This window comes from Suillus plorans, assembly GCF_016647745.1.
Source record: "Suillus plorans strain S12 chromosome Unknown HD556scaffold_88, whole genome shotgun sequence".
In the NCBI taxonomy this organism is placed as follows: Eukaryota; Fungi; Basidiomycota; class Agaricomycetes; order Boletales; family Suillaceae; genus Suillus; species Suillus plorans.
The window spans coordinates 75,105-88,446 of NW_024537472.1; the positions used below are offsets into that span (position 1 = coordinate 75,105).

The 13,342-nt window shown below is 44.7% G+C and overlaps 3 protein-coding genes across 3 annotated transcripts; 1 reads left to right on the top strand and 2 right to left on the bottom strand.

Annotated features, from left to right (window-relative positions):
- Positions 1-97: 97 nt before the first annotated feature.
- HD556DRAFT_1313237 (uncharacterized protein) lies at positions 98-2,458 on the bottom strand (the record flags this gene model as incomplete). Its single annotated transcript, XM_041300768.1, has 8 exons — positions 98-263; positions 318-369; positions 485-519; positions 550-574; positions 1,200-1,242; positions 1,317-1,403; positions 1,970-2,223; positions 2,293-2,458. 8 exons carry the CDS (start codon positions 2,456-2,458, stop codon positions 98-100), a joined length of 828 nt encoding a protein of 275 aa, XP_041154153.1.
- Positions 2,459-8,215: 5,757 nt separating this feature from the next.
- On the top strand, positions 8,216-10,007 carry HD556DRAFT_1313238 (uncharacterized protein; the record flags this gene model as incomplete). Its single annotated transcript, XM_041300769.1, has 7 exons — positions 8,216-8,383; positions 8,523-8,539; positions 8,840-9,117; positions 9,422-9,528; positions 9,552-9,684; positions 9,778-9,925; positions 9,974-10,007. 7 exons carry the CDS (start codon positions 8,216-8,218, stop codon positions 10,005-10,007), a joined length of 885 nt encoding a protein of 294 aa, XP_041154154.1.
- A 1,460-nt stretch (positions 10,008-11,467) lies between these two features.
- Positions 11,468-12,558, bottom strand: HD556DRAFT_1449405 (uncharacterized protein; the record flags this gene model as incomplete). The annotated part of the gene is made up of 3 exons (XM_041307592.1): positions 11,468-12,337; positions 12,389-12,475; positions 12,544-12,558. The coding sequence occupies 3 exons, from the start codon at positions 12,556-12,558 to the stop codon at positions 11,468-11,470; spliced, it is 972 nt and encodes a 323-aa protein (XP_041154155.1).
- Between the last annotated feature and the right edge of the window lie 784 nt (positions 12,559-13,342).

Here is a 13,342-nt window from a genome sequence, read left to right on the forward strand (position 1 = left end):
CATCAGCAGCATGCCATTCGTCACATACACCACACATGTCGAAAATTTTATCTTGCCCATCCTGTGCCCATAACAAATAGGGCTCAATGAGCTTGAGTCAGTCTTCGGATATCTCAATGTCCCCGGCGGTACTGGTGCGCAACGACATAGCATATTTGCGGAGGACGCCCTTGACATATGTTGCAGGTATCCCAGAAGAAACGATTGCCAAGACTTTATTTTTTGCATTGCATATAAGCTCCAAACAATCAGACAAAGTTTTACTATGGTATATTGTTAATGACGAAGTTGATTATCATTGAGAGAATAGAACGTACATTGCCTCGAAGTCAACCTCATCATCTGATAGGTCCTTGGTGTTAGACTTGGCTGTGATGGAAGGAGTGTTGTTCATGCGAGAGAGACGACATCTCAGTAGAATAATATCTCGGTGCCTAGATACTTCAGATGCAGGGAGAGAAGCAGTAATAACAACACAACGTACTTTTCGTAGTATCTTTTGCATTTCTCGCGCGCAGCCTGCATCAGGAAAATCATAAAATTACTTACCACAACTTAAAGGAACTTTGTATGACTTGACAAAATTTTTAAGTACAGTTAAGCAAAATTTGTCTAAGTAGGCCCTGACTTAAAACAAGTAGGGTCTTCCGATGAATTAGACTTTGCAGCTCTTATTTCCAGTCTTATTAGTAACTAAAGTACACTCCGGGCAGTGAGTGCTAGACTATGACAGTGCTTGGTATAAAGCTAAGTCGAGTCAAGCAGATCAGTAGCGCTAAGGACAATTTTGTTTAAAAATTTGGCTCTAAATTTAAATAAGTCTGTGCTTTAAGGCTGTCAAGAGATATAAAGTCAAAAGTAAGTCAAAGACCAAGACACCTAGTAGTAAGGATAATGACTTAAAACTGTGTATTTCATGTACTTAATTCTTAAGTTTTACAGCCTGAATACTAAGGAGCTTAAAGTTTGCTAAGCGGTCACTCAAGCAGTGAGAAAGCGCCCATAGCAGCAGTACAAAAGACATTCATCATGATTCAAGTGCGAGTAAGAACAAAAGGGTGGCAGACAAGAGAAAACAAACATAATAAGGACTGTCAAGACATGCCTACTTGCAAGAGGCTCTAATGGATAGTAGTACTACTAATAGTAGCTAGTACAGCAGCGCTGCCAATGGTGACTCGATGGGCGCGGCATTGTACCAGCTCCAAGTCCACTGGCAAGAGTAGTAGTAGCAATGGTAGCCTACTACTAGCAAGTTAGAAGCTTAAATGAATTGAATATTAGCGTCAGGTAAAAATAATGAAAAAAACACTCACCATCAACTTGTCGGAGGTACAGGTCAGTATAAGACTCCTATTACTCTGCGCCAGAGTCACCATCTCCCTTAGACTCAGATTCGGTGTCTGATATATCAACTAGTTGAGCACGCTCATCCAGATCAAGGAGTTCATCTTCAGTGACATCATCAGCAATATCATCACAAGGCCGACTCTTCTTCTTCGAAAATTCCATTGCAGATGCGATGATAGTGTTGAATTTGTCATCGTGTGGAGAGCTGACGCTCGATCCCAGCAGCTTCCAGTTTAGCAGTAAATGCATCACTAAGGAATTCCCCACCATTATCTGAGCGGAAGGCAACAACACGCAGACCAGAACGTGTTTCCCACCTCGCACGAACAGTCTTCCACGTGTCCAAGGCTTGATCCTTGGTAGCCAAGAGCTGAAGGTCTAGAACTCCGGTGTGGTCATCAAGGAATATGATGAAATAATGTTTATGGTGAGGAGTGACGACCGGGATGGGTCTGCAAACATCAGAATGAATTAGCTCGAGGAAGCGAGAGGCAGGAGGGGAATGAGATGTAGGATGAGGCTGATGCGGGTGTTTGCCGATGATGCATGATTCACAGCGAGACATGGCCTCAGTGGAATCTAAGGAAAAGCCGTGAGCGGTGTGAGAAAGACGACAGACAGACTCTCCACCAGTGTGACCCATGCGGGTGTGCCAGAGATCATATGTCAGTGGAACCCATGCAAAAGCGGATACCTCTGATGGTTCAGAGACCAAAGGCACCAACTCCTGAGGGGGGATGAACTCGAGGTCGACATAGAAGAGATGTCCCGACATGGGAATCGTGCCGAGCGATTCTCGTCTATACACAAGCTCCCAGTGAGCAGGCTCACCCTGAAAATTACATTCCCATTCCTTAGATAGCATCCACCTGACTGAAAGAAGGTTCAACATCGCTCCAGGTGCGTGAAGGCAGTTTGAGAACCGCACTCAATGCCGGGCACCACCAATTTTGAGCCATGTGACGCAATCACCACGGCCAGACGTGTGAAGTGACCCATGGTTTGCAGTCTTGACGACGACAGGATCCTGGGTAGAGTACGTCCAGAACATAGCATGGTCACAGACAAGGGTGCTGGTAGTTCCTGAGTCCAAGATGGTGGATAACATGTTAGCGTGAGTCGAAACATCAGGGATGTTGTTGTGCAGCTGTTCAATGCTTGCACATGATAGATCGTGTGTGTGCGCAGCCAGCACAGTGATGGCAGGTGGTGAGTCTGATGGTGCTGCTGAGGGAGTGGGAGGTGTGCCTGATGCAACCGCCACTGTCTCCTTCTTCTTCTTCTGCCAGGGCGCCTGTCCTGCCATTCCCCCACCTTCCCGGAAACAATGCTCCTTGTCATGATCTCCTCGTCCGCATCCGGTCGTTAGGCAAAAAATACCTTGAGGGTTGTTCTTGTGTTTCCTCAAACCGGTAATGGAGTTGACATTGGAGGTGGAAGAGGTGGACACAGAGTTAGTGTATTTGGATCCAGGACCGGGTGTGCCGATGGGATGAGTGTTGACCATGCGTGCAGCCTCTGCGGTGATTTGTGCCATGCAGCTATCAAATGTGAGACTGTTTGTTTGGAACGAAGCAGAAATGGGATTTCCACTGCTGAGTGCAGAACTGATAACAGTGGCAGAGAAGCTGTCGTGCATGCGTTGCTCAAGCTGAGTGCAAAACAGCTGCCAAGCAGAGGATGTGGGCAGCCCAGAAAGAAGATTAAACACGGCTTCTTCATCAGAATAGGTAGCCCCCATTCCAATGAGACGATCACGGCAGCTGATATGTTGACCAACGTAGTTGCTTGCATTGTGTGCGTCTTTCATGCGAAGTACCTGAATCCGCCTGCGAATGACAAATTGGGAGCTAATGTTGTTACGATGGAAGTGGTCTTGGAGAATCTTCCATGCTTCACGCGCTGTAACTGAAGTGTTCCGAAGAATGAGGAGGTGAATACTCGGTGCGAGTTTGCAAAGGATGATGGTCTTGGCCTTGGAATCATTGATGAGCCAGGCTCGTATGGCTGCCTTCTCGACATCAGTAGGAGTTGCTGGAGTAGCCGCTACAGGCAGGACCGAAGCCGCTCCAAGAATGTCGCCCGGGCCTGCGTTTTCAGTGACATGACACCAGAGGTCATCGTTTGTTAAGACGAGCTGCACCTGCGTCTCCCAGGGAATGTAATTCTCTGCTCCCGTCAGCTCCGGTATGTGGTCATACTTTCCCATTATTGGTGCGACACGTCAGAGTGAATTCAAGCAGATGAAGAGAAAGGTTGAGTTGTTCCAATGAGAGGGAGTCCGTATGTTTCCGGTTTCTGTGTCACTTAGGACACAGGGCTCATAACCTGTAGAACGTACACTCAGCATTGGTGATCAACAACTAAGTATTATCATGTACCTGTAGAACGTACACTAAGACAGTTCGAGTGAGTATGAAACTAAGCGCAAGAAAACAAGAGCGCATACCTCAGTGTTGGTGATCAACAACTGAGGTACACAAACAATGAGGAGATATGATACTTATGGGGACAAGCAAGAATGGAGATTGAATATGTCAAGAGAAGCATCAAGAGATAAGAAGTGAGTCCATGTGATATGAAGTGGCAAGGTTGCGCATACCCAAAATCAATGTTAATCAGTCTGAATGCAGAAGGCAATTTCTTCTTCCAACGTCTTCCTTCCAACATCAGTCATCCCGGAGGCATCTGCTGTGCCAAGTAGTGTGCCTATGGGAGGACACTATCAGCCAAACAGACCCAGCCACTCTGAGAATGCACCTACACCCAAAATAAGGAAATTAACCCTAAAGCTAGGTAAACCACCTGTAGAGTCACTGGAGGGCGGGTTAGTGAACAGAAAGAAAAGGAAGAACTCAAGCGGCACACCAGCAAACAGACACCCACAAAGCCACATAACTACAGATGTCATAGCCCAGACAAAGAACCAGGCATCTTCAAACAACTCTAGTCAGAAGCATGTCATGGGCCAGACCAGTGATGTCAGTGATGTCACATCCCAGACTTCCAATCAAAGAACCCTGGATATCATGTTCAAGTCTAATTCAGACCCAGCTGAAACGGCCACAAGAGACATATTCTTCAAATCCCCACCTTCTTTAATGTCTGTAATTGCACTTGGTGACCCATCCATCAATATCCACAAAAAGATCACCAGACACTACCATGAAGACAAATTCTTCTCTAAAATGCTGGACCAACCACAGAGCTTTAAGAATTTCAAGATAAGTGCAAGCACGTCCCACTGTATCCCCTGCAGATGAGCTGGCTGCATTAAGGGCAAGAATCATCGATCTTGAGTGAGGGAATGCTCACAGCAATCCAGCTCTGGCCAGAGTGGTTCCTTCTCAGCAAGGCTTGGTGGCTGACCTAGCAGAGGTAGAGTGCATTTGTGCAAGCCTTGCGAGCACCATAGATGATTCTAAGAAATTAACTTTACCTGCCCTTTGCCCTGGGCACAAAGTTGGCACCCTGAGCCTCTGTAAGTCTGTCATTGTATTGCTTTCGATAGATTCATTCTTGCTGTTTCTTTGTTATACTGCACTGCTTTATAGCAGCCCACCTTTTTGGGGCTACAAATATCTGTTGACTTTTACCGTGCACCATACCGATTTCGGGTGCCACCATCTGTCTGCCCTTACACTGTCTCTCCAAAAGTAGAAGAGGCTTCTAAAGCATACCACTATACACCTTGTACAGCCTTAACACATGTGGCTTGTTCCAAAGCCTATCTGTGTGGCAAAGATTCGTCGTTCATATTCACTTCTGATAGGCTCATAGCCAAAGGTCTGGATCATTCAAACAAACTTTCAATTTCTACTGTGGATTGGATAGCTGCAGCAAAGGCTTCCGAGGAAAGGATGGCTCGCCATTGGGGCACTGACAGAGAGTCAGCCCTAGTGTCCCACCACTTAGTTGTCCTTGATATTGGGCACACTCATGGTTGGTCAGTTGCAATGCACTATGATGTGCAGCAGCGGGAACTAGCTTATGCGAACCACAAGCACAATTTGGCTGGCTTAGATATAGCCGTTGTAGAGACTCGCGCGTCTCAATGCCAAATATGTGCCCCTTTACCCACATAACTTCCATATGTTCCAGCTCTTATCCATAGGATCAGTCTTGTGTGCACTCGCGCACGTTCACGTGCCTCACCCTAGGTCTTCGCGCTCCTGTCCGTCCATCCGTCCTATGTCCTCGCTGATTTACTGGTGCGTTATTCTTATCAGTCTCATTGAATTAATGTATCATCGGTCCAATTTCCGCGCTTACACGCAGAACACCTATCTTAGGCTTTAGAATATATTTAGAGTTGATATAGTTACTCGGCTCGGTACCGCGCTCGGACGTGCCACATAGCGTAATTCTCGGGCGCAATTCCCCTTCTTAAAAAGAGGGAAGGTTCTTTAGGATGGGTTTTTTTACTTTTCCCCTTATCTCAGTATACTGCAAAGTGTATATTCCACCTCAGTACTTGAAATCAGATTATACTCCTTTATCAATTATCATCTGCGCTTCTGCTATCTTCTTGAAGACTCTTTTCCTTATCGCTTGAAGCGCGCCTCCGCCTACACACGCACTATCATCACACCTCTCGCGTGCCTTCGTGCACATTATCTTCTCGCACCTACTAAGCGCCCGCCTAGTTGACAGAGTTTTCCTCCATTTTATTAGCGAGGAACTTCTCTCAGTAGCTGTCCTTTGGGTCGAGTCATATCCTCATATCCAGGTCTTGCTGTAGAGCCCCCATTGGTTTTTATAGTTTTCACCTATAGTCAAGATTCCTCACCTTCACCGTGCTGTCTTGCTACTTGAGGGTCTTATATATTTTCATGTAAAATGCAGTGACACCACAACTACACTTTGATAAGACAAAAGCTGCCAACTCCTCAAGTACATGGTCAACGGATTTTCTACTTCTCAGTTGATAATGTGCTGTTCATTGGAGGCAAGACTATATAGTCGGTCATTTGGTTGAAGCGATGGACTGTTGAGATGAAATATACAATGACTGATATAGGTAAAATCCTAAGAGAAGTCACTGAAATATGATGAAGAAGGTGATGGACAGTGATACAAGAAACTATCCTAAATGAGTAGGCTGAACACAAAGATACTTCAAGCTAGAAGGATGTGAGAACCTATGACTAAGCTGGACCTCAGGCTGTGGCTGAAAGGTCTTGCAAACAAAAGATGGGAATGCTGACTAAGCTTTTCCCAGACAAATCCTTGCTAATATAATCACAACAAGAATACAACAGATCTAGACCACCTAAGGACTAGATAACTAGATACAAGTGATAGACTAGCTGGAGTCTAACAATAGTGAGTAAATACAAGACTAAGATTACCTAATCTTAGTGTAGACTAACTAAGGGAAATACTGGTCCCTTGCACTTCCTGTGACAGACAGGTGAAGTGGGAATTCTCCTCTGTGAGAGACAGATAAAGTGGAAAATCTCGTTCATTCAGTGGAGAAGAGGCCCTCCTTTTATACATTTGGCATAGGAAAGATACCTAGGTGCCAAATGAATATCTGGAATATTCTGCTCCACTTATTTGTAATCAAATATTACATGTATACTATTAAAATAAAAATAGAACTGACTCAGTCTGATCGATCTGATCACCAATATGCAAATAGTGGTGCTAGATGACAAATTGAGCAGTGAAAGAGAGTTCATGAGTCATCAGATTTGACTAAGCTTGATCTTGCCAATTTCTGAATAATCACATGTGAACTCATTATGTAAGTTTTTCCCTAGAAGAGAAAACTAACATCATGAATGTAAACAACTATGAAACATAGACAAACAATTGCAATCATAATGAAAATATTATGTAAGAAACACAGTCTTCAGACATTCAGCAAACAAAATCAAACCAGATCCTAATACAAATTACTCAAGTCTTTCTGCTTCTTTTCTTCAACTTCCCATCTATTGCCTCTAAGCAAGCCTCCTATGGACAAAGCTAATGGGCTAGATTGCTGTAGGCTTTTTATATATATGAATATGTCCATTGGCAGCACATAGTATATGGTATCCGCAACAGCTTTAATGTTGGCGTCACCGACCTCCCATCTAAAACTTACACATTTTGACAATCATACTTCCTCACGGCTCAATCCTTCTGTTATCGATGTGCACATCCAGAATGCATAATTGTTCTTACTTAAAAACAATCTGAGAACTCCGGTTTCTCATCTAAGTATGCTATCTCTGTGATAAACTTGTTGTTCATCACAGGAAGTTGGATGATCAAAAAAAACCTACTAAGGGATCCTCGACTGGATGAAACACTGCATTTCGTCCCGCCAATGTGTTACTTATGGAATATAGCCTACAGAATGGTTCTGGTTTTTTGTCCTTGATATTGGTAACCCTGACATTGTTTTCATACCTTTAGGAACGAGAATTGTTGCTAGACTACTTGTCGTGGGATGACCACTTGATCTCAATATGTTGAACCATTCAGCACTTCAAGTTCTCATTTGTAGATCTCATATCGATATCGTGGCCATCCATGCTCTATGATTTGTGGGCACGCTATCCTGTCGAGGTCAGTCATCCTCACGTCATACCTCTTGCCTTGCTCAGCAAATGAGTCTTTTACGCTGTCTTTACTCTCGCATCTCCACTCTCCATACTTTCAACTAGTGTCTGGGGCCCAAAATCGAAAATGGAATCAGGACCTGAAGCTGAAGCTGAAAGGAAGGTCTAATGCGGCGATTCTGCAGGTTGCCTCATGTCAGTTCTTAATTAAGATGATTTATGCAATCTAGTTAATCAGCCCTTTGTTACCCTCAGCTTCCCATGAATTTAAGGCTCGATCCACGCCCAGTCCGTGTACTTCACTCTCTCCAATGGCTCCCTCTCGCAGCGCATTGGACCGTGAGAGGCACCTTAGCAAACATTATAACCTCCGTTTGTCACCCTTGAAGTTGAAATCTTTCTTACTCAGCTCCAGGCCATTTTCTTGTACTGACAATGACAACGAATCATTGCGGGTCGAGGTCAAGATCACGCATGAGGTAAGTTTGTGTGTGAAGTCCCTTGTCAGTTACTGATGTTGTCTCATTTCAGGTGTGTCTAAAATAGGGACCCTTCTCAGTGCCAACGTCAAGCATTGTTAATGATCATTCTTTTCATTTATAATCACTGCACTGCCAGGAGGTTGCTAAAGCCAAGTGAGAGATCAAAAAGGCTTCCATGGAACGAGACAATGTCACTGCTGCACACCAAAGTGTATGCAACCTTCACCAGCTGGCCAATTCAAAGACTAACTCTTACTGCGCAGTTCTTGCGAACTACAGATGTCGTGTTACAATGTTCGATTTGCTGGGTGGTTATCAAATGGCCTTTCACATAAGTCACCTTTGAGCCTGATTCTTGAATGCTACTGATGCGTGACTTTCATCTGACAGCCTGGAATGTCACCATACATTCTGTTATCATTGCCTAGTCAAATCATTTCATAATCACATTAGGGCGCGTTTATCAGACTGCACCAATGAAAGACTTCCCGAGCATTTCCACAACCATCTAGCACCGTTCACCACTGCCGAGGTCAAGGAGCTGTGCAATGGCCCAGGCACTATCATCCCTGGTCGCTTTTATATCTGTCCCACCTGTCCAGCTTATGTCAGGAAACCTCCAGTCGAAATTCCTTTGCTCCATGAAGTGGTCGACAATATTACTGGAGCACATCGTGCTGACATAGAGCGTACCGAGCGAAGAGTACCTGCAGATCCAGCTGCACAGTGGGGTATGTTCTTTGAGTAGTAAGAAATGTATGACTATTTCTTTGTTGGTTGGATTTCCTTGGACGCACACTACTATGATTACATAACTTTAACGTGTCGTAGTAGTAGGTTAATTGATTCCAAATCCTTATCGTTGTACATGTCTTTCCTGCACAAGTATTGTATCCCCTCGTTCTGTTACCAATCATAAATGCATAATGGACTATCGAGTCCACTCCTGGCGCCCTCATGATTATGTAGAGATGTATGTCCATGAACATGGGCCCCAGTGAGGAATGCCAGCTTGATTCTGTCCTGGCAATACAGAGGGAATGCCCATCTTCCTGTCACCATGTCGCTTCAAACCCACTGTACCCAAGTTTGGTGTGTCAAAAATTTCTCCTGCAGAGTTTGTTGTTCTTCACTTTTCTGATGTGTGTGACATTTGTCTTGACAGAGGAACCACTGCACATGCCTCTGCGTCACTGTGTGTGAGGGAGACGTGGTGGTTTATCATTCCATCCTTGCAATCAACGACAATAATGATAGTCCTGGATTAAAGGTGGAAGACCTGGTGTTCTATATGACTGGTGGGTGGTGACTCGGACGATATGCTCAATGTATGATCTATCTCTGAGGTTGAACGCAATCTATTTTTCATTTGCACTGCTGACCTGATACAGGGTGCCAGAAATGTGCCAATTACTACCACTCTTGGTCTATTTGGGAATCTCTGGATATACTGCATACTGTGAATTGCCATCAACATGTTGCATTGTTCTACATACTTCTTGTGAAATCTGATTCCCTCATTGTCACTGGCACTGCGGGGTGAGTTTATCTTGATTCATACATTTTTTAATAGTAATATTTATACAGGATTGTCCGCAACGTCATCAAGGCAAAACAGTGATGGCGATCGCCGGGTCAGAATCGCTACAGACACATCAACAAATCATTGTACCTTCTCACAACCCCAATGCCCTTGCATCTACCCCTGGCACCAATAGTACGCATGTGCATTTCCTCATGACACTGGAGCAGGCCAAGGGGCCCGCAGCCCAGAGACAGAGCGACCAAGCTGGAATGAGGTGAAGCTACACGACAACATGCTAGCAACTAGTCTATGTGCTGACTAAGCTGTGGAAAGGGCCGACAGGCCCCTGGTGTGTAGCTCCTGCCCTAGAACCCCCTACTCCAACACCCTACACGGCGTAACTTATGCCGCCTCAACTCGCGATTCCATGTGGGTATTTTTTTTTGGTTTCTTTGCTAACGACTTATCGCCCTTTGTGACAATGCTTGCCATCATTGAATATTGATCCACCTTCTAGCCGTTGTATTAGATGTGACTGGATATTGTCGATGCATGGGGAATGTGGTAACATTGCATTTCTGTAGATTTGATTGTATTGCAAACTCATACTCTTGATAGGAATCAGAAATCGGAGCATGAAATCAACATCTGTGATTCTGCCTCATGGCAGCCACGATGTGACTTGGTAGTAAGAGGCTGGGACTTGATGGGTTTAATTTGTATTATTTATGCAGTCTTTGTCCATCAAGGTTCTGATTCCTCAGTCCTTTGTGATCTTCAAATTCCTGCATCGTCCAGAGCATTCAAGATCCATCCAATGCCTCCTTCTTGCAATGAAATGAACCGCCAGAGCCAACTCCATAAATTGTATAATCCTCATTCCTGAAGGTACCTTTTTGCACATTGTAAAATTGTTGATCTTCATCTCCTAATCTCCATCCAAATCATGCAACCTGTTCCTGTACCCCAGAAAAGTGTAGTGGGAAAATTAATATCTGTCAAAGCTCCACTTGGTTGCCGGTCCGTGTACATGTCTGTAATGTTAACTTCTGAAGCATCGTGATGACTATACTGGTGATGTTGCTAACGATCTGGATTTTCCCTCAGTTCTTTCTTTTGATGACACTGGATATTATTGTGGAGTAGCAAGGCGACCTGCATGCAGTAGTGAGAAACAGTTGTGGAGAGAACAAATGAAAGATAATGATTGAGAAATTCGAAGGGACAGGTCTGCATGAAGGGCCATTGCCCTGTTTCCCAGTAACTATAGAATCTGTTCTTTTGTTTATTTGGTACATGCCATGATATTTGCAAACTGCAGTCCATTTATCTTGATGGAGATGGCGAGAGCAGGAAATTCAAAGAACACCGGACCATAAAAATTATAATTGAAAATACAGCAACTGCAACATGAGCCAATGGATGAAGTACTAGGTTGTAAAGAGGCGAAGAAGTGGGACTCGGAGGTGCAGTATTGCGCCCCGGATGTGTTGTTCACACTTGATGTACCACAGATGGCCGAGAGGGTAGGAATAAATGACGCAGATCTCTAAGCCCTACACATTGATCGCACGTAGGGTCTTCGACACTAACACAGGAACAAATAGTTTCAGACTTTGCCCTGACTGATTCAACTTTAATTTCCCTGAAACCTTCAGGTGTCCCTTGTACATGCTTATTGTCTTTTGAGTAACCCAGCGAGGTTCTCCAGTTGCACTGAACCAGAGGCGATGCATTGGAAGAAGAGGATGAACTTGGTTTTCTTGAGCATCCTCCCAGGCCTGCTGAGCACTCCATATCCACATCTGATGTGTAGTCGGTGTAGAAAGTGACTGATGGATGTAGAGGTCCCCGCACTCAAGCGACTCACAAGGCGGGGGAGCAAGCAGAGGTTCACAGCTGCGGGAATCATACCAATGCATGACTTGATCAAGTCCACAAATTTTATGCTCAATGCGACAGGCACTGTACTGAGAGGCAGTGCTCTGAGGGTGATTGAAAGTTGAATTGTCAGTTGAGGTGGACAACCCTGCATCAGGAATGAGTTGATGTTCAATGGGTACAACTGGAAGGCGTGATTTTGGTGATTCCTGGGCTCCAGAGGCAAGATTATCAGTAATCACTCGAGGGGACAGAGAGCAGGATGTCATTGTCAATGATAGGTTGCAGACATGGAAACCCGGGGAAGCCAGAGTTTGGGATTGTATTGGGGTGTTATTTGGACCACAAAATTGAGGGGATGGATGCTGAGAGGAATCTGGGTTCATTGAAGCAGGGCGACTTTGTAGCATAGATTGTTCAGTGGAGCGAACAGAAAGTGGTGCAGAATTTCCATGTCGTTTGTGATGAGACAGCGCCTGCTTTTGGAGACACTGCGTGAGGCTGGGTAATATTTCCTCAAAAGACTGGTGGTGAATAGGGAATGGCTAAGGATATAAGTACATAAGCTTTCCTGCCAAAATATTTGAATTGCTTACGTCTAATCCCCGCCTAGATACAGCAGAACTCAGATATACATACAGTTCCCCAGGCTTTGGGAAAGATTGACAGTGAACTGCCACAGGCTGTTGGAGAGTTAGCACAACTCTACATATTGTAGATAAAAACTGATATCGCGCTCTTTCCGAAGTACCTGCTGGTATGGCATGTTGATTGCGCAAAGAAGACGGCGAGAATTTGTACTAGTGTGGTGTTTCATGTCTAGCTGAGCTGAGAGGCTATCAACCAGAGGAAGTATTGTTGTCAATATTGCCTGAGATTGCTATTTTATAGTCAGCAGTTACTACCTAGGCCATGTGTCGGACTAAGGAACAATGAAGGTGAGAGGCTCGACAACGAGTGAGCCTACTATCAGCGTGAACGCAACTACAAAGAGACAAAGAGACCTTTATGATTCAACACAGGGAGGGCTAAAACAATGGCACTTTTGTCCAACTGTGACCTAGCTTAATATTAAGGCATGGAAGGTTTGGAATCTGGACTGTGCCAATGCTACTTCATTGAATTTTCACACGTCCTGATGGGTGCCACATCTACTTGGTAAAATTTGGATTATTTACTGGGCCTGCAGCTCGTTTATGTAAAAATGAAGGCAAATTCATCATTTATATGCCAGGGATGTATTAACGTGGCACCGCTGATACCATCCATTTCCATCCTTCACTTTCCCATGTGGTGTTCTGCCTGCAATATGTCACTCACACTTTGTATTGTCTCCTGTGATCCACCTGAGGATCTGTAGCTAGAATATATCGAGCAAGGTGTATGTGATTCAGTAGTCACCTGGGTGATTCACGCTGCCTTGGGTGCATTGCATGTGCAACACCATGAGAAACTCCCACAGGTCCGTAGAGAATTGCACATCCCAACTAGGGAGTTGGGAATTTCCTTCCCACGAACGACCGTGTTTTCCTTCCTCAGTTTGTTCTTTC